The 22,123-nt window shown below is 42.3% G+C and overlaps 1 protein-coding gene across 1 annotated transcript; it reads left to right on the top strand.

Moving 5' to 3' along the window:
- The first annotated feature begins 8,070 nt into the window (after nt 1–8,070).
- On the top strand, nt 8,071–22,097 carry LOC123758064 (pancreas transcription factor 1 subunit alpha-like). Its single transcript, XM_069339025.1, has 3 exons — nt 8,071–8,160; nt 16,477–16,702; nt 18,184–22,097. Exons 1-3 carry the CDS (start codon nt 8,071–8,073, stop codon nt 18,978–18,980), a joined length of 1,113 nt encoding a protein of 370 aa, XP_069195126.1. The 3' UTR covers nt 18,981–22,097.
- The last annotated feature ends 26 nt before the right edge of the window (nt 22,098–22,123 follow it).

Genomic DNA, 22,123 nt, shown 5'->3' with positions numbered 1-22,123 from the left:
TCCACAGAGACATTAGAAATAACTTTTTAGTGTCAGAATAGTTAATAAATGGAATACATTAGGCAGTGATGTGGTGGAGGCTGACTCCATACACAGTTTCAAATGTAGCTATGAGAGCCCAATAAGCTCAGGATCCTGTACACCAGTTGATTGCCAGTTGAGAGGCGGGACCATAGACCCCCAAACTTAACCTCCGCAAGCACAGCTCGATGAGTATAGGTACACTATATCCTGGCTAAAGCCTTCAGAGAGGAGGCGACCGGATCAGATATAAAGGAACCAATTGATAGATTGTTAAGAGAGGTCCTCAGAACCTGTCTCAGTAACCATCTGGTCAGGCCGGGCAGGTAAATCGGGAGTGGCCAAATTTGGCCACTCGAGACGATAAGTCTTAATTGGGGGGCAATAAGTCCTTTGAGACGTCGAGTCGGAAGGCTGCTGCAGGTCTGGCAGTGAGACAACAGGTCTGGGAGTGACACAACAGGTCTGGGAGTGAAGACAGCAGGTCTGGCAGTGAGACAACAGGTCTGGGAGTGACACAACAGGTCTGGGAGTGAGACAGCAGGTCTGGCAGTGAGACAACAGGTCTGGGAGTGACACAACAGGTCTGGCAGTGAGACAACAGGTCTGGGAGTGACACAACAGGTCTGGCAGTGAGACAGCAGGTCTGGGAGTGACACAACAGGTCTGGGAGTGACACAACAGGTCTGGCAGTGAGACAACAGGTCTGGGAGTGACACAACAGGTCTGGCAGTGAGACAACAGGTCTGGGAGTGACACAACAGGTCTGGGAGTGAGACAGCAGGTCTGGGAGTGACACAACAGGTCTGGGAGTGAGACAGCAGGTCTGGGAGTGACACAACAGGTCTGGGAGTGAGACAGCAGGTCTGGGAGTGACACAACAGGTCTGGGAGTGAGACAACAGGTATGGGAGTGAGACAACAGGTCTGGGAGTGACACAACAGGTCTGGGAGTGAGACAGCAGGTCTGGGAGTGACACAACAGGTCTGGGAGTGAGACAACAGGTCTGGGAGTGAGACAACAGGTCTGGGAGTGACACAACAGGTCTGGGAGTGAGACAGCAGGTCTGGGAGTGACACAACAGGTCTGGGAGTGAGACAACAGGTATGGGAGTGAGACAACAGGTCTGGGAGTGACACAACAGGTCTGGGAGTGAGACAGCAGGTCTGGGAGTGAGACAACAGGTCTGGGAGTGAGACAACAGGTCTGGGAGTGAGACAACAGGTCTGGGAGTGAGACAACAGGTCTGGGAGTGAGACAGCTGGTCTGGGAGTGAGACAACAGGTCTGGGAGTGAGACAACAGGTCTGGGAGTGAGACAACAGGTCTGGGAGTGAGACAGCTGGTCTGGGAGCGAGACAACAGGTCTGGGAGTGAGACAACAGATCTGGGAGTGAGACAACAGGTCTGGGAGTGAGACAACAGATCTGGGAGCGAGACAACAGATCTGGGTGCAAGACAACAGATCTGGGAGCGAGACAACAGATCTGGGAGCGAGACAACAGATCTGGGAGCGAGACAACAGATCTGGGAGTGAGACAACAGGCCAGGGACTGACAAGTGACCGCTAAGGTTAGCGACATGAAAGAGCTAGGTCAAATGCCACAGGGTTGACAGGTCAGTGTTTGGCGCTCGGCCAGCTCTGGTGCTCTAGGTGGGCTGTGGCTGTTTTTCTCCTTGCTTGCTCGCTCGCTTTCTCTCTTATCTGTTTTTTTTATCACTGCTAATATTACCCCATAGTATCTTCATTCAGTTTTCATCTCTTTTGATACTAATTCAATTTCTTTATTATGCACCCCATACCTATCCCGTGGGCGGGAGGATTACAGAGTCACATAATGGGTTCAGGAACAACCCCATAGTTCATTTAGCTGAGCAAGTGACAATCTTGTGAAGGTAGTTACACAATTGTTAATGTTAGATCTTGACACCAGAGGGCGTCTTTACTCCCCTGCCCACCCTGTCCTTGGAAGCTCAGTGCTCCAGCGTCGCCCGCCAGCACTCATTGTAAAGTGCCCGCCAGTTGTTAAATAGTAATTAATAATAATAATTTATTTGCAAGAAGGTACAATGGGTTGGTGAGATTACATAAGATTGGTAATTTTTACATTCATGCAAAGCCACTAACACGCAGAGCGTTTCGGGCAGACTTTCTGTGTCTGTGTGCCTATGTGTTTATTGTGCACCCTATACTCATCCTGTGAGAGGTGGTTTATTGTGCACCCTATACTCATCCTGTGAGAGGTGGTTTATTATGCACCCCATACTCATCCTGTGAGCGGTAGTTTATTGTGCACCCCATACTCATCCTGTGAGCGGTAGTTTATTGTGCACCTCATACTCACCGTGTGAGAGGTAGTTTATTGTGCACCCCATACTCACCCCTGTGAGCGGTAGTTTATTGTGCACCCCATACTCATCCTGTGAGCGGTAGTTTATTGTGCACCTCATACTCATCCTGTGAGCGGTAGTTTATTGTGCACCCCATACTCATTCTATGAGCGATAGTATACCCAAAAATACCAGTGGTTTACATACACCATGTGGGGCCGGATTAATACATTCATAGACCTTAGACACCTCTAATAACACAAGCTAGTGCCTAATATTTTGTTTTCATCTATGGCAAGAATATGGCTAAACAGAATACTATATAAAATAATCAGGTATCATAAATAGATACTTACAGGATTAAGTAATAAATAAATAAAAAAAAATTGAAACGGGGGAAAAAATAGAAAAGGGTTCTCGTTTTATGCTCGTAGTCCCCGACCCTCTTGTCAGCCTAATGGATACAATCCGGTACTGTATATATGCATCTGTAGTGTATATTCTTCTTCTTTATAAATAATAATAAGTATTATAATTATTGTTGAAAGGAGTAAAATATTTCAAAAGTCGATGTGGAAATTTTAGGATATTCTTTTTTAAGTCTGATCCGAAAATTCATAAGTACTGTGATGAAATTTAGTTTTTTATGTAAAAATCCGTCTAAATATTCGTAATATGTTCTTTATATTATTCGGCTGCCGTTATGGCAATTAATATGCTGTATATGACGCAACACTCCGCGTCGTAGAAATATACCCAAAGCAGCGATGTAAAAGTAGACACAACGATGTAGAAACAGTCGCAACACCCAACAATAGAGAAGTAGACTTGGGAGTAGATATAATCCCAACACAACCAGTAAAATCTCATGTGGACAGGATGACATCAGCAGCATATGGAAAGTTAGCAAACATAGGAACGTCATTTATTAATCTAAACAAGGAAGCTTTCAAGTCCATACACATTGTCTCTGTAAGACCATTATTTGAATTTGCATCACCAGGCAGGAACTCAAACCTTGCGAAGCACAACAAAAAGAAATTTGAAAAAGTTCAGAGGTTTGCAACTAGATTATTACCAGAATGGAGGGATCAGCTATGACGACAGATTCAAATTCAAGTATGTTTATTGAGATAAGCAAGAAATACATCTCAAAGGGATAGAGTAGCTTAGGCTATTTCTACCTATGACGACAGATTGAACGAACTCGCCCTCACAAGCTTACGGGAGAGAAGAAACAGAGGGAATATGATCATTACCTACAAAATCCTGAGGGGAAATAGATAAGGTGGAAAAAGGTAACTTATTTAAACTAAAGAGAGGAAGGACAAGGGGGACATCATTGGAAGTTGGACAGGCAATTTAGTCGTAGAGATCTAAGGACGTCTCCGTTCCCTTTACGGATGGTCGGCAAGTTTTATGCATTGAAGGAGGAGGTTGTTGAAGCCAATTATATCCAAAACTTTAAGAAAAATGTGAAGAAAACGTTAATGTCGAGAGAGAGGTAATTACACGCCAGGTATAAATTGAAAGGAGGCCGGGCATGAAGAACAAGACCTCACTTCCCAGTAATCACTGATAGGTAAGCACCAACAGTAACAGTAGACTGGGCCAGACAGCTTCCGTTTTCCTGATATCATAATGACAACAACAACAATAATGACATCATGTGATAACAGAAATACTTAAGCAAAACCTGATAAAAGCCTTGTTGCTAAAATATTATACAATCATATTTCTTACATCAAAAGTGAAAGTAAAATAATTACGACTGCTGTTAGAAAGGTCAACAGTTCAAAAGGTATGTGAATGATTATGATCTGGTATTTAAATATCAAATGGGGGGACCTTTGGCGAGCCGGCGGCTTCCTGTCCTCGTCGAGGCCATTAGGGTTAGTGGCCCTCAGGTAAGCCGTAAAATAACAATATCAAATGCCTATATTTCATCAGTGGAAATTTACATTTGGCAATTGAGCAGAGTTAACTAACACATTTACACTGCATTTAATAGCGTTACTGATGACCACATCCGTCCACGAACTGAGAAAAGTAAGCCTTAGTACATGGATAAACTCACGTCATCCATTGGAGCCGTTGTTGTGGTCATCATCTGTACTTTGTTTACACTCTGCCTGCCAGAGGGCAGCACGGCGTGCTCTTTGAATTAAAATATATATTGTCTCCCTCATCGGCCAATTTCGGTTTCTTTATCTACAACTTTTAAAGCACAACACTGAATTCGCAGACTAGATATTGTAAATTCACGGAGGCCACTTGATAATTATGATTATCCTACATCTCATGACACACAGCCCGTTTATTGTTCACAACGTCACAATTGACGTACTAAATTGGTCGAACCTAACCTAACCGAGGACCCAAGAGAAGAAACAGGACATCACGTCAATTCTGCAAGCCGCTATGATTTTTAGTGCATCAGTCTAAATGCGATGTACTCCTAATGCGAACTCGAGAGGACGAGTTGATCCTTGTGGAACTCCTCCAATTGCGCGCGGAACCCCACCAACGGCTCATGAAGCTCTTCCAATGTCACGTGGAACTCCAACAAGGGTGCCCTGAACTCACCCAAAGCGCGCGAAAGCCAACCAAGGCCACAGGGAGCATTTCCAAGGGCGCGGGGAACTCCACCAAGGGCGCGCAGTACCCCACTTAGCGCGCGCCGGCGTGAGGAACCCCAACAAGTGCATGCAAGCTCCACTGAGTTTCCCGGTACATAATTTGTAAACAACTGAGGTAGATGAAGATGTCGTCGAAGCAAACTTATTACACAATTTTCAATGTAAATATAATACGGAAACAATATAAACATTACAATAAGCTACTACTGGTTCGAGACACCAAGCGTTCTAATCACCGAGTATATACCCAGGTGAGTACACTCCCCTCGGTTCCTCTCGCGTACTCTTCCCCTCTCCTCTAGACTTCACCGCTCCTCTTGACCTCATGCAACTATCACCTTTCCCTCCCTCACGCACTTCTCACCTTCCCCTCACACACTCATCTCCTCTCCTACTCCCTCACACGATGCCCATCTTCCCTCCATTCGCACACTCCACATCTTCCTTCCCCTCGCACAGTCCTCATCTTTGCTCCTCTCACTCACTCCTCATCTTCCTCTCCTCACATGCTACTCATTTTTCCTCACGCACTCTTTACCTCATGCACTCCATCCATCGTGCACCCCTGCCCTCGTGCACTCCTGCCCTGTCCTTCCCTCGCACATTACTTTCCTCTCCTCATCATCTCCCCTCCGTCACTCACTTCCCCACCTCGCTCTTCCTCATTCCCCTCAGTTCGCGCACTCCTTCCCTAACGCACTGCTCGTCTCCCACACCAACTCCCTCTAGCTGTCCCTCCCTGCCTCTTCTGCCTTTCCCACCATGCTCTCCCCTCTCTCACGCTGCCATATTCCCCTCACCACGCCCCCTCGCGCCTGACCGAGCACTTCCCTCCTGTATTATTTGGATGCTCATTTGATTCTGATTTTCCGCGCCAATTGGCTCTTGGCTGGTGTGTTGATCTGAGAATTACGATCGTGCTTATCATCTTAAACAAGTGAAGGTAAATCTGCTTATCTGAGTAAGGTTTAATTAAATGATGATCAAACTATATGGAAGATTGTTTTACAAGTGCTTGAGGAGAATTTTGTTCGTAATATAGCAATGCCTTGAGGACTGGAAACCAAAGCCTGCAATTGCCGTTTTCCATTGGAATATAAGTTATCATACACAAAACGGTTCGTTAACGGACTTTAAAACCTATCTGTCCTTAGCTAACCTAATCTAACCTAACCCAAACTAGCCTAGCCTAACCCAAACTAATTAAGCCTAACCCAGCAAAGCCTAAGATAGCCTAACCTAAGTTAATACAATTATATATATAATTTTGACACATGGCGAGCTTCGTCGGACCGTCTTGTGTACCCCTTGTGTTGTGATGTACTGTGTTGTGATGTGCTGCGTTATGCATTATGTCGTCCCGTGATGCGTAATAAGACAGGATCGATGGGCATATTGTGTAAGGCCTGAGGGCGGGCAAGTGCTGTCCACTGAGCGGACAGGAACTGGGCGGGGCTTGTCATTGGTTAGGGGCTGGGGGCACTAGAGGATCACTGCCAGTGCTGGAGGGTACTAGAGGATCACTGCCAGTGCTGGAGGGTACTAGAGGATCACTGTCAGTGCTGGGGGCACTAGAGGATCACTGCCAGTGCTGGAGGGTACTAGAGGATCACTGCCAGTGCTGGAGGGTACTAGAGGATCACTGCCAGTGCTGGAGGGTACTAGAGGATCACTGCCAGTGCTGGAGGGTACTAGAGGATCACTGCCAGTGCTGGAGGGTACTAGAGGATCACTGCCAGTGCTGGAGGGTACTAGAGGATCACTGCCAGTGCTGGAGGGTACTAGAGGATCACTGCCAGTGCTGGAGGGTACTAGAGGATCACTGCCAGTGCTGGAGGGTACTAGAGGATCACTGCCAGTGCTGGAGGGTACTAGAGGATCACTGCCAGTGCTGGAGGTACTAGAGGATCACTGCCAGTGCTGGGGGCACTAGAGGATCACTGCCAGTGCTGGAGGGTACTAGAGGACCACTGCCAGTGCTGGAGGCACTAGAGGATCACTGTCATGCTGGGATAGGCACCAAACTAACAAACATACGGTGGAGGACACCAAAGGACCACTGTAATCAGGGGTTCACCGCTGTGTATATCCTCTAGAAAACCCGTTCTAGAGTTTTCCATTTGATGTTGGCCTTATAGCTAATCAACCTCTGGAGGGCTAAGCCCGCCACAATAGCCTACTGGCCAACCAGCAAGTACTCTCAGTTTATATATACCGAGAACCCGAGTCGGCCTCTCATTTTATTTATACCTTTATTCTAGCCGTTTTTTTGAAAATAGACCTTCACTTATTCTGGCATATTATTCATATGGCTCTGTGTTCTGAAAATCTTAATAAATAAACCTTCTACTACACTGATGCCAAATAAATATTGTAAATAATAATTCACAAATAATAATAGTAAAAAATAATAACCAATAACAGTAAAAATAATAACCAATAATATTAAAAAATAATAGTCAAAGCAACAATGCAAATAATAAATAAAATACAAAGAACGTAAAATAATAAATAATATTAAAAAATAATAGTCAAAGCAACAATGCAAATAATAAATAAAATACAAAGAACGTAAAATAATAAATAATATTAATTATTAATAATACTTTCATGAAACCATCATCAGATGGGTTTAAAGCCCTTTAAAGCCCAAGACATATGAAGTAATGTGGATAAAATGTCGTTGAGGCTACTGACCTCTTCGCTATTATGAAACCCGATACACAACAACACATCGTGTGATCAAAGAAATTTGTGTAAAACCTCTAAAGTGATTCGACAAAAATATTATTACATGATATGTGTGTGACGAGGCTAAAGTGCTTGTATTCAGAATATCTTAAATCGTGCACCCCATCTAACTGAAAATTTCAATTAGTTCCAAAAACTGTCAATAGGAGTCCACACAGACCTAACCTACACATCGCTGCATATTTGAAAGCACGTGTGTACCACATTGACTATTTGGGTTGGTATTATCAAGGTACCTATATAACTCCAATATCATAATCAATAGTTTTCCAAAACTTTCTAGTAGCGAGAAAAAAACAATAGAAATACGGCAGACTTAACCAGTAATCATGCCAGAAGACCGTAGTCTTTTAGAACACAATAAAGTAGCTGTTACAATTACAAGCAAAATGAAAGGTTGGATAACAGGAAGCTTTCAAGTAGGAGATGCCAGACCAATGTTTATACTTTTTAAGACACTAGTGCTCTCAAGGGCGAAGTATTGTTGCACAATAACAGCCACATTCAAAGATGGAGAAAATGCTAATCGAGAACGTTCAAAAAAATTTTACTGCCCGAATTCACTCAATAAAACACTTAAGTTATTGGGACTCCTTAAAATGTTTAAATCTGTAATTTAGTGCCTCTTGTATGCACCCCTTTTTAATATTGGGACTACATGTGCTTTTTTTTACAAAATTTATAGAAATATTTCATATATATTGAGCAATTTATTATTTTTTTTTATAATGGGTGACAAAGTGATGTGATTAAGTCTGGTGCCACTGATTTGGTTACATCTAGTTCCTCAAAATGTTTTTTTTACCTCTTCTACAATAACTACAATGTCATCCATTGTTTATTTTGGCCTTTCATCTCTCAACGCCCCATGCTGGTTCTGTTGTGGGTGGGTGAATATTGCAGATAGTGTAGCAATAGGTGGGGGTGTTTATTAGAGATAGTGTAGGATTAGGTGGGTGTCTATTAGAGACAGTGCAGCAGCGGGTGAGTGAGTATTGCAGATAGTGTAGTAGTGGGTGGGTGTTGGCGATAGTGTAGGAGTGGGTGGGTGAGTATTGGAGATAGTGTAGCATCAGGTGGATGTTGGCGATAGTGTACTGGTGGGTGGGTATTGCAGATAGTGTAGCAGTTGATGGGTATTGGCGATAATGTAGGAGTGGGTGCGTGAGTATTGCAGATAGTGTAGGAGTGGACGGGTGTTGGCGATAGTGTGGTGGTGGGGGTACGTGGTGTTGGAGATAGTGTGGTATGGAGCGGGTGTTGAAGATTACAGGAGCGTGTCGGTCGCGTGACCGTCAACGCGGCCCCACGCCGCCCCCAGCCACCAAGTGCCCCGCTGGACACACACACCACCAAACGAAGATGTTATCGCTCTTAATTATGCATAAAAAAATAAAGTTACTAAAATAATTTATGGAATGGCAAGCCTGGAAAAAATAGGTTGAAAGGGGAGGGCAATAGGGGAAAATATGTGTTGAAGAATATGTACAAAATGGAGAATTGCCGTATTAGAGAACAATGGCAAGGGTGGCAAGGCTAGGGAAATTTGAGAGGGGAGGGGGAACATAATTTTTGTTGGTGTACTTAAATATATAAAGCCATTTCACTTACAGAAGCCTATGAAGTGATGGGTAAGTTTTCCCTAGAGTGTAGAGTGAGAAAGTGAGACATGAAAAGCGTGTAGTGAGAAAGGGAGACAGGAAAAACGTGTAGAGAGACGACAGAAAAAGAGTGTATGGTGACCAGAGTAAGAAAGGGAGATAGGAAAAAGTGTAGAGTGAGCAGAGTAAAATTAGGAGACAGGTTAAGCGTGTAGAGTTACCAAAGAGAGAGAGACAGAAGGAGACAGGAAAACAAGTGCCTGTCAAACTGTTTATCAGATGATTTGGTATAGAAACCTAAAAATAATGACGATGTATTGACCATATTCAAACCGGTTTGTAAAGTCCTCCAACTGTTTCACAAATGTCCAGTCAAATGTAGGCCACCTACCTTCCTAGGTCACTTTACTTACCGTCCCAACACCGTGTGTGGACACCATGCCCTTGCTCACACTATATCCCATTATAAATTCAAGTCAGATAAGAAAAAAATAGTTCACGAGGGAATTATTATTAATTAAGGCAAGCGCATAATCATCTTAATTATGTTATAAGCAGTGCAGTGACATAATACAAGTGTGGTGTCCGCCAGCCACTCGATGAGCACCCCATAATCTGTCACTAAGTCACAAGTGCAGCGCATTTCCAATTCATGAGATATTTGTGCTGGTGACCATAATCCAGGCGTTAAGGGCCGAGGGAGCCGCACTATCATAATTGAAGAGCGTAATAACCAGCAAATTGCTTCCCTAATACCCATGGGAAACAGTTTTATATTCTATGAGAATCTAATATGTCATTTAAAATCAATAGACTTCCCTCATATTTGTAAACATTGACCAATCTCCAAACACGTGTCACCCTCCCTCGCTTCCTATTGGGCGGGAGCGAGAAAGCCGATAACGCCACGCAACGGGATTGGCCGTCGACATCGAGACCCCGCCCACTACGCTCTCCGATTTGTCAACAATAGGTTTCCTGGTGTCATGGCCGGCGAGGGGAAACTGGTAAGTGAATCTGGTGTGATTGTTTCCCTCGGGTGTGTGTGTCAAGTGGAGGGGGTCAGGTGATACTGCTCTCGGAACCGCTATAAGGGAAAGAGTGGTGTTGACGGCGCCAGGACACGAGCGGACAAGTCTCAACATCTACTGTCATCGGATATACCTTCCCCTCCGGAGCTACACTCCCGCCGGCCAGATGATGGACAAGGTGCGCAAGTGATGTACTGGACTTTATGGTCACTACGCACATACATACTCTCAGGTGCACATGCACACAGCATCACCAGGTACCAGTCACTGGAGACAGGGGTAACGCAGGTACCAGTCACTGGAGCCAGGGGTAAGCAGGTACCAGTCGCTGGAGCTAAGGGTAGCGTCAGGTACCAGTCACTGGAGCCAGGGGTAAGCAGGTAGCAGTAGCTGGAGCCAAGGGTAGCGTCAGATACCAGTCACTGGAGCCAGGGGTAAGCAGGTACCAGTCGCTGGAGCTAAGGGTAGCGTCAGGTACCAGTCACTGGAGCCAGGGGTAAGCAGGTACCAGTCGCTGGAGCCAAGGGTAGCGCAGGTACCAGTCACTGGAGTCAGGGGTAAGCAGGTACCAATCACTGGAGCCAGGGGTAGCGTCAGGTACCAGTCGCTGGAGCCAGGGGTAGCGTCAGGTACCAGTCACTGGAGCCAGGGGTAAGCAGGTACCAGTCACTGGAGCCAGGGGTAACGCAGGTACCAGTCACTGGAGCCAGGGATAAGCAGGTACCAGTCGCTGGAGCCAGGGTGTAGCCTAAGGTACCAATCACTGGGGCCAAGGGTAGCGTTAGGTACCAGTCACTGGAGCCAGGGGGTAACCTCAGGTACCAATCACTGGAGCCAGGGGTAGCGTCAGGTGCCAGTCACCAGAACCAAGGGGGTAATGTCAGGTACCAGTCACAGGACCAGGATTTAGTGGTGGTCGCCAGGTCACCACCGCTGGCCTCGCCCACCTGGTATTGTGCTGGCAGACCTTTCATTCACTGGAGGGTTATGAAGACCTTGGCACTAGCTTTCCGACCAACCAGTAAGTGTACTTTTGCCAAGAATATTCATGACTAAATTATATTAACAGTGTATATATACAGTATATACAAATACATATCATGGTATTCCTTTGCATTTACCTAGGTTTCGATCCCAACTCGAAATCCTATCAACCTCTGGTTGGTTTTAAGCTTCGGACTAAATATTAAGTACAGTTTAGTCCTAAACAATGTCCATAGCTAAAGTGAACTCTCAGTATATATACACCGAGAGATGGTTATAATTCTTTGTGTAATTATCCCTGATTATCTCAGTACATATACACCGAGAGATGGTTATAATTCTTTGTGTAATTATCCCTGATGATGCGCTGCCTTCACTGCCCATCTACATCTCTATACACGTGGGCACCACCAATACATTATATAATTATAATATATATAATTCAATAACAAAAGTCTACTTTATGCTGCTCTATCACGACATATTTGTACTTTCGATCATATCGTTATAATAAGTACTTTCATTTTAGGAGGCTGGGCTGAAAGAAACTATAGAGATTTATTGTAGATTTATTATAGCTAGATTCTTATAGATTTCCATATAACAAAATAAAGATATATATTTATCTATATATTTAACCCAACGTCCAAAATGATAACGCACATAGCGACTGTGAAGACATTCGTACAAAATATAGCGACTGTGAGGACATACGTACAAAATATGTATTGAAGTGCCAAAAAGTTCAACGTTGGTTTACACTGTTGGTTTCTATATGGTATGGCAATTTAAATAAGCCTGATAAACAAGCTCTGCTATCCCGATATGAATTAGGCCTCATATATGCAATCTTAGGCCTAATGTAGTACTTATTATACTATACATATACTATACTATTATATATGCAGTGCATACTATACTAAGCCTAGAGGAGGCAAGGTCTTTCTCGGCCCCTCTATAATACGAATAGTGCAAAACTAGTAGTACTTAATTAACAGGGATTTTGTTCGGCCGCCGCAGTCCACATTTTTAGACATTGGAAAATTTACATATGTGTGGAGTATCCTCAGCAGGTCAGTGATATAATTATCTTATGGAAATGATTGTATTTCTAGTATCTAATCTTGCGCTCATAATGGTATTTGTCAATGTGTGCGCTAACAGCCCATCCTCCTATTTGGGTAGTACTTATAGTAGCGATGAGAACCATCGTACGTATATTGACGTAAAAGACAATTACAAAGTATAAATCGGTACTACTGAATTCTTCTGTTTAGATAGTAGTTTTTGTAACTATGTGCAGCATAGTACAAAGATTGCCGTTCTAAGCAATTAGATAAAACTTTATAGTCGGAAAACAATGAAGCTAAAAAATATACTTAAATATTCTTAGGCCTAGTATAGCACACATGTACTATATTAGGGCTCAGATATCGTGTATTAGGCCTAGGAAGGTTAGGTTAGTTTAGTTTGTTATTGCATCATACGTAGAAAATAGTTTTCCGGTTTGACCAACTCAGTAGTACCGATTTCTAATTTCTAAAGGAGGATAGGCTGAAATTTGGGCAAACTAGAAAAGATTTTGGACTGTGTTGCAAAGAAAACTTGTCCTAACCTAACCTTCCTAGCCCTAATACACGGCTATCTGATTCCTATTATAGTACATATATGTTATACTAGGCCTAGGGTTATTTAATTAAGTTTGATTTGTTAGCTTTATTTTTCGGACTATAAAGTGAATAGTACCAAATTCTACTATCTAATTGTCCATTACGACTATGTATGCACGATGGTCCACATAGTTACAAAAAATACTATGTAAATAGAAGGATGGATTGGCGATAAAGTGGTCAGATAAATACACATGTGTCGTGCAGGAGACCCGAGGGCAGGTAGTCCACTGGAGCCATGGGGTCGTGTTTCACCTCACAAACACTGGTGTCCATGACCTCCCACCACCCACTCAGTAGGGCATACATAAATCTGTGTATTTACGTATGTAGCTTAGCCTAGCATTTTAAAAGCACTACAGTCACCTTTTGTGGTTGATTGTTCAATAAATCTCTGAACTATATGTTTAACAAATTTCTAACCCTGTCCATGGAGGACAGAAGAAATTGTATATATGCTGGTTAGCCTTGTTAATGTGTGGCCACGTCTGTGGTAGAAAAAAGTCATTCACATATTTGTGTCTACAGGATCGAGCTTTTTGGACACAAGGTTTGCAAGTCTAGCTGTTTCATGTAATGATTCTCGATCTACTTTATCTGTCATATCCACTAGGCTAACTACGTACCATACCCAGTATGCAACCTATAACAGCTATCTAACGTCCAAGTATCTAGTTGCTGTTACCTTCCCCACGATGCAACCCACGACAGTCGCCTAACTCTCCGTTACCTATTTACTATTACGTAGATTGGTATCAGGAGTAAGGAACGTGCCCAAACGTTTCGTCTTGTTCGGGAATCAAACCCAGGACCATTCAGTTGCGAGTCGGTGTTAGTCTTATTATGAACAAACATAAAATTCCTAGTTTCAGGCACTAATAAAAATCATGGTTTCTGGATACGGCTGGTAATATTTTGTTGTAGAACTTCTATTATCTACGTAAAATCGCGAATCTATTTGTTTACACCACATGAACTTTTCACCATGATATTTTATTTTGTTTAACATATTATCGATAAATGAGACAATAGTGGCGGTTGTGAACTAAAATTATGTCTTCGTTACTAACGCTTAATGTGATAAACTTGGATGATCCTCATAATACACAATTTTTATTTATGTTCGTGAATTTTACACTATTGTATAACATGTTATCTGTATTTATGTGGGGGATTATGTATGCGTATGTATATATGTATACGTATAATATGTACATGTATATATGAGTATGTATACATGTATATATAACATTAATAATTGTGTAACTAGCGTCAAAAGATTGTTATTTGCTTAGCTAAACGAACTAGATTGATTGATTGATGAAGATTAAGCCACCCAAAAGGTGGCACGGGCATGAATAGCCCGTAAGTGGTGGCCTTTTTAAGCCATTACCAGTATCAAGAGCTGATAATGGAGATCTGTGGAGGTGCGAATGCACCCTGCATGACGGGAGATGTCTCCTTTGTGAATGTGTTAAGATGAAGATGAAGCCACCCAAAAGGTGGCACGGGCATGAATAGCTCGTAAGTGGTGGCCCTTTTGAGCCATCACCAGTATCAATAGATGATACTGGAGATCTGTGGAGGTGCGACTGCACCCAGCGTGACGGGAGATGTCTCCCGTGAGCTAGACTAATGATGAAGATTAAACCACCCAAAAGGTGGCACGGGCATGAATAGCCCGTAAGTGGTGGCCCTTTTGAGCCATTACCAGTATCAATAGCTGATACTGGAGATCTGTGGAGGTGCGACTGCACCCTGCGTGACGGGAGATGTCTCCCGTGAACGAACTAGAGGGTTCAGTTCCTGAACCGATTATGTGCCTCTGTAATCCTTTACACCACCGCCCACGGGATGGGTATGGGGTGGGGGTAGAAATAGCCTAAGCTACTCTATCCCTTTGAGATATATTTATTGCTAATCTCAATAAACATACTTGAACTTGGGTATGGGGTGCATAATAAAGAAAGAAATTGAATTGTATTCTTGTAGGCTATTAGTCGCAGTATTAAAGAAAAAGTTGGCGAATAATTGAACGGAAAACAACCCAGATGGCCAACGGTTAGACCCAGTGGTTAAGTCGACATAACCACTAAGGTAGCAGTGGTTATGACGCAAACAAAGCAATGGTTGGCATTTCATTGTGCACACTTTCTACTAAGCGTAATCTAACTCAGCCTAATAACTCAAAAATGTTCGGAACGCTAAAAATGACCAGATCACAAGGGAGTAAGATATATTTGACGTGTTTGGCCTGTTTAAGGGCTTATCACGTCAAACAGATACTCAGGGTTGGTTACTTATAATGGAAAGAGGGTTGAGGTGAGGTCCAGTGAGGTCACGGCTCACATGGTAGGGATTATGCCTGAACTAAATATACATTTATGTCATATCTACTAAGCAGACATATACATTGATGTATCTACTAAGTAGACATATACATTGATGTATCTACTAAGTAGACATATACATTGATGTTATCAAACAGACATACAATTATAACGTATCTACTTGGTAACAGATCGGCATCATTCCAATTGATTAGACTACCTTTGGTCTCTGTATGGCTCACTCGTATTATTGTTACAACACACATGCTACCTAAGTTTCCAGATATTTCCTTTCATCTGATGCCTGAATTCACCAAACCGTAAAATAGCATACCTAGGGAGTTAGCAATTATCATGGGTTGCATCATTGGGAAGATCAGAAGTTGTCCTGTGGGTCTTAGAAGGGCATCGAAAAGTCTAAAACCAGGCTTCGTGTCCCCGATAACGGGTTGCAACCGGGGGGGGGGGGTTGTAGATAATATAAAACGTGTATAAACTCGCGTTGGCAGGTTTTGCTGCTGTTTGTTCTAGTTTTGCTGTTGTGGCTGACTGGGGATGTTTTGTATAGTCTTATATAGGTATATAGGAGTCTTATATAGGTCTGTGTTGTCTTTATTGTGGGTTTGTCTATCTCCTTGCAGGTGTGAGAGTGACGGTCGTTGTCCGTCCTGTTTCTGGCGTGTTAAGAGACGGTCTCTGTCTGTCCTGTTACTGATGTGTTAGTGACGGTTGCTGTCTGTCCTGTTGCTTATGTGTTAGAGACGGTCGCTGTCTGTCCTATTGCTGATGTGCTAGTGACGGTCACTGTCTGTCCTGTTGCAGGCGGGTGAATTCCACGACAATATTCGATTCAAAAATTTCGCTAAAAACAAAACCCTTAGGAATAATAAGGGGGGGGGGAGGGACATTTGACAAGCCATCGGCTTTCTGTTCTTGTCGAGGCCACTAGACATCATCTCAAGATAACCCCCCCATTCAAGATAGAGATGGTGGCTCCCAGTTAAATATCGGATAAATAATAAACAATTCCTTTATCGTCTGTATAGCTTCTGTTTCTCCTTTATATATCATATAATAAGTGTCAAAAACAGGATAAAAATTCACTTAATTGTTGCCTAGGTGGAAGACGAGAATTCCCCGCCTGGAATATGCGGATGTGTCGGCGGGTGTGTCGGAGGGTGCAGCGGAGGTGACAGCAGCGACCTGGACCTGGCCGGCGACCTCTCCGACGACACCCGTGACTCCACCAGTGATGACGACCAAGGCGACGATGCTCTTGGGAGCTCCACCTACGCTTCCTCTCACCAGCCTCGCTATCTCTCCTGGAGACGGTCAGAAGGTGGGTGTTCTTGTCTCTGGCGCGCGCGGGAGCTCATACACACACACGCGGTGGAGGAGGGGGGACGCCGGTGGCTGTGTGGACAGCACGCTGGACACGTAATCCTGTTGCCCTGGTTCGATTCCCGGCGCATGCGAGAAACAAAATGGGCAGAGATTTCACCCTGATGCCCTTGTTTTCTAGCAGTAAATAGGTACCTGGAAGTTAGACAGCTGCAACGGGCTGCTCCCTGGGTGTGTGGGGGGGGGGGGAGACAAACAAAGCGGACAGGTAGCTGGGGTGTAGAAGGGTCAAGGCATGTCAGACAACTCTCTTCTACAACGCGATTATACCAAGACAAAAATATTAGTGATGGACAGACTGGCTTCTTACTAGGCATCCAAAAAGTCTTTTATACTAGACCTTCATAAAAGTCTAGTATGCAAAATGGTGACTGAGATAACAGGAAAGACTTAACTTGGTATGCGAGTGCATGACAGGAGACTTAAGTAGGTATGCGAGTGCATGACAGGAAAGCAGTAAATAAAGACAGTATTGAACGGAATCTTGAGTTATCAAATAGGTCCCTTAAAAGTGTCATTAGACGAGAACTCCTGGATGAATTTGAAGAAAGTAGAACTGTGCAAACTGGAACTAGCAGGTCCATTGTTCATCACAATGAAATGTGTGAAGTAAAACATGTGTATGGGGCAAGTAACAAAATAAGCAGACTAACAGACGTTATCACAGCTCGAATAAGACTTGGCTACAAGTATCTCTGGCAGTTCTGCTTGTATAGGGATCTAGATGAAGTAAAGTGTAAAGTGTGTGGACAAAGACAAGGACACACACTCGAACACTATATCTTGGATTGTAGCAAAATTGAGCCATTTAGAGATAAATCTAAGCTCACGCTGTGTGATATGGCAACCTATCTTATTACCATGGATAATAATAATAATAATAATAATAATAATAATAATAATTAATAATAATAATAATAATAATTAATAATAATAACAATAAATTAATAGAAATTTTTGTTTGTATTAATTAGCTTAGGTATACACAGCAATGTGCTGCTACCATATTCTATATGAAAGATTACACAGTGTAGATAAAAAACTAGCTATAAGTTCATCTAATATCCTCATCTCACAGGATGGTTAGGCATACATGGAGTCAAGAGAGAAAATACCTGTCTCAATACAAAAAATATATTAAATTCGACTAAATAATAACTTTATGATTTTCATAAGAGCGTATATATATAATAATATATAATATAATAATATATAATATAATAAATGGAATATATATAATAAATACACAGACTTATGCATGGACACTTAAATATTCTCAAATCATATTGCTCATAAGTCACATTACAGGTCTACTGGTGTTTAATTCACACTGTAATGTACACACAAACTGATTCTGGGCAGAAAACTCCACAAAATTAACATTACTGAGACAAATCACTAATAAACCTGCATATTGCTTGACAGGTTGTGAGGGTGGGGAGAGTGAGGGAGGCGTGGTAGTGGAGGTGAGCGAGGCAGGGTCAGGAGAGGAGCGGGGCGTGCCTCAGCGCACCATCAGGAAGGTCTTCACCAACACCCGCGAACGCTGGCGTCAGCAGAACGTCAGCGGCGCCTTCGCCGAGCTCCGCCGCCTGGTCCCCACACACCCTCCGGATAAGAAGCTCTCCAAGAATGAGATCCTAAGGCTGACAATCAAATACATCAAGCTGCTCAACTCTGTGCTTGAGTGGCAGCAGAGGCAAGACGATTCCCCATACCAGCAAAATGATGCCGACAACTGCAACAACAATAGTAGTAATAATAATAAAAATACCAGCAACAGTGTCAACGCGAGACACAACACTGGAAGGAGCATCAGCAGCCAGCGACACTCTCCCCTGTCTCCCCACGATACCTGCATCACCTTAGATACGTCTATGCGATACCGCTACTTAACACTTCCTTCTTCCCCTCCCTCCCCCAGTTCGCCTCTTCCAGCCTCATCGGCCTCTTCCACGTCATCTTCACCTTCTCCTCTGTCTTATTCGTCTCCCTCAGGTCTCCGGCCTTCGCCACAACCAGTCACATATACACAACCGCCAGTCCCTTCCACAGCCACTTCTTCCTCCTCCTCGCCGTCGTCGCCTGCGTTAGCGCCAACGTCTACAGCATCGTCGCCATCCCCAGAGGAGGGAGCCTCGCCAGGGCCGCGGTTTCATCCTTATGTACTAGCGGTGCGGGTCCGTCCTGGCTTATCCCTCCTTCATCCTCACTCTAATTAAACTTAATAGCATATTACCCCATGTGATAATCATTTTATATTGCTGTGTTGAGATGGCGTACAAAAAAACTGTTCGTATTTTATATATTGCGCCCTTAAATTATGAGACCGCTGATAGACTAATTAATAGGGAGCTTATGTACCGTAGAACATGTCCCAGATGAAACAGAATGATAAAAATTCCCATAAAAGTTACCAATAAGTAGACTTGAATGTATGGTTGTATTTAGTACTAAATCAGACTTCACGTGATATTAAAGATTAATATTTGCATATCAATGTCTGGACTTAAAAGGGTCATTCATGTAGGATGAGCGACCATAAATGCCAATGAGTAAAACCACAAAAGCCGTGATTCGATCCTATGCGATGGATATTCCCACGCACATACCCCAAGCTTCAGTGGAATCAGTAGGATCACTTCACATGGTCAGTAGAATTGCAACCTGGAGTTCTACTAAACACAAGGGTTTTCTGAGGCTTCCACTAAAGCAGGTCCAGCGTTTTCACACAATCTCCCCATGCACTCTTGCTCTGCCATCTAGGAATGTTCTACCTCTGACCCCGTGATGAGGATTTGAACATAGGTTCGAATCCTCATCAGATTTTTTCATTGAAACATCACGTTAGTGATTACTCTCTGAGCACAAATGTCAAGATTAACGGGGCCGTCAAAACATTCATCTGTAAGCGAGGACTCATATATGTTGTGCTCTTGAGGCAGGTTATTAAAATCCTTACAATACCTAGACCAACCAACAAGTACCCTTTCTAGTTCTGAACTATGCTGAGGACTTAAATAAATTCTTATTGCATGTACACCAAGAAACTGAAAAAATCTTTCAACGTCGATATTTCTTTTAATAACTTGTATCATTAATTAGATTTGTATTTGGAAAATAATGCATGCAATATACTAATAATAATTATTATATATTAATAATTATTATTATCTACGTAATTATTGCGCGTAATTAACCTGCGTAAGGACGTAATTATTATATAATATACTAATAATAATTATTATTAGTATATTATTAGAAAATCTTACTCTAAATAAATCGAAATAATATTATTTTAAATGGGTAATATTAATCATGTAACCAACATTCTCAGACATAGTTGAGAATGTCTGGCCGGTCATCAGTTCGCCCTTGGGTTGATCTGACTACAGGAATTCTGATTAAATAATCTCTGGTATTTGGTGTAATTCGTGTCTGTGTGGAAAGTCATCAATGACGGTCACACGGGTTGAAATAATTTATTATTAAAAGCAGATTAGATAAATAGTCAAGATGAACAAATTATAATAAAAACATGTGATAAAGGAATGTTGCAGACATATATTTGAATTTTCGAAATATACTGTGCGGGTCCAACACGAGGCTGTGACCTTGGGAGATCAAATAATCAAGCTGTAATTAATAACGACACATTATTATTATATTTAAACTAACCGGTGGTTGTATTTTTTTTTACCAAAGTAACATGTTAGGTTATTTATTGCGCAGTGTTATTTAATTGATTGATTGATGAAGATTAAGCCACCCAGAGGTGGAACGGGCATGAGTAAGTGGTAGATGTTTGGAGTGAATGTGAATTATTTAATTGATTGATGAAGATTAAGCCACCCAAGAGTGGCATGAATAGCCCGTAATTATTTAATTGGTTGTCAAAGCTTTATAAACGACACGTAACCTAACCTTTAAAATGACGCCAGCGGAGCCCTTTCAGGTAAGTCCACTACGGGCTCACCATAGCACGTGCTACTTGGAACTTTTGTTCCGAGTAGCTGAATCTAAAACAACAACAAACCTTTCAGGTGACTTAATGCTTCGGCCATTTTGTGTTCTATCCTGAGAGGTAGGACACAAGCGTCCCGCCTCTCTTCCTGGTTTCATTGGGGATGTTCTTCACCAACCCATCCTCTCTTAAGACACTAGCCTACATGTAACCAAAATATAGCATATGTATAAAATATACATCGTTAAAATAATCAACCAGTGTACATATTGTCCTATTAGCAAAAATTATAAGATCAGGAATACAAATAATATACAGTATGACTTGCACACTGTTGGATATGCACCTTACAGATATGCATCAAGCTTTCTTAAACTTTTAACTCTTTTTAAGATAACAAAACACAAAATACGCAGCCTACCTCTTATTTATATGACACGTGTTTAACTTCACTAAACCCTTAGTTTAACAAACTTTTATAAAAACGTCACCATTAATATTTACCAACATTCCATTCTTACATTTAAGACAAAAACATGTTTGATCACCACTAAGTAGGTCGACGCTTAATGTCTCCCTCTGACCGCTCGGGCTGGGCGGTAGAGCGACGGTCTCGCTTCATGCAGGTCGGCGTTCAATCCCCGACCGTCCAAATGGTTGGGCACCATTCATTTCCCTCTTCCCATCCCCAATTTTTATCCTGACCCCTTCCAAGTGCTATATAGTCGTAATGACTTGGTGCTTCCCCATGATGATTCCATTCCCTCTGATTACACGGGAGAATGTATAGATCAACGATTTAATAGCCTGTCTACGGTCCTGGCTAGACCATATGGTCTCTCAAACTTGTGTAACCAGTAGTCACCTAATTGTGATTGCCCGGGTTGAGCTTTGTCTCTTTGGCCCCGAGGTTATATTATGAATGTATAATTGTTTGTATAATGAAAATAAATGTTTTAAACTGTAATTTTATTATTTAGCATGTTTCATTTTAATTGGAGTGTAGTCCTTATGAGGAATTTGTTTATATTTTATATCATGAAGTAAATTATCAAAAAGCGCCAAGTCAGGAAGGATATATATATATATATATAAATATATATATATATATATATATATATATATATATATATATATGTATATATATATATATATATATATATATATATATATATATATATATATATATATATCACCATCTATATCACAGAATAGTTAAACATTCCTTGATATTCAGGATGCCAATACGAGAGCAGAATGACATAAGAAGAGTGATGCCAACGATATAGATTCGCCGAGAATTTTATCGGGGGACATATGACACAAATCCACAGTGGGAAATAATTTTTTTCAATAATCATAAAAAAGGACATTCAACAAGTTCAAGTTCAAGTTCAAGTA

Source organism: Procambarus clarkii, chromosome 40, assembly GCF_040958095.1.
Source record: "Procambarus clarkii isolate CNS0578487 chromosome 40, FALCON_Pclarkii_2.0, whole genome shotgun sequence".
Lineage (NCBI taxonomy): Eukaryota > Metazoa > Arthropoda > Malacostraca > Decapoda > Cambaridae > Procambarus > Procambarus clarkii.
This window is presented reverse-complemented; position numbering and strand designations above follow the sequence as displayed.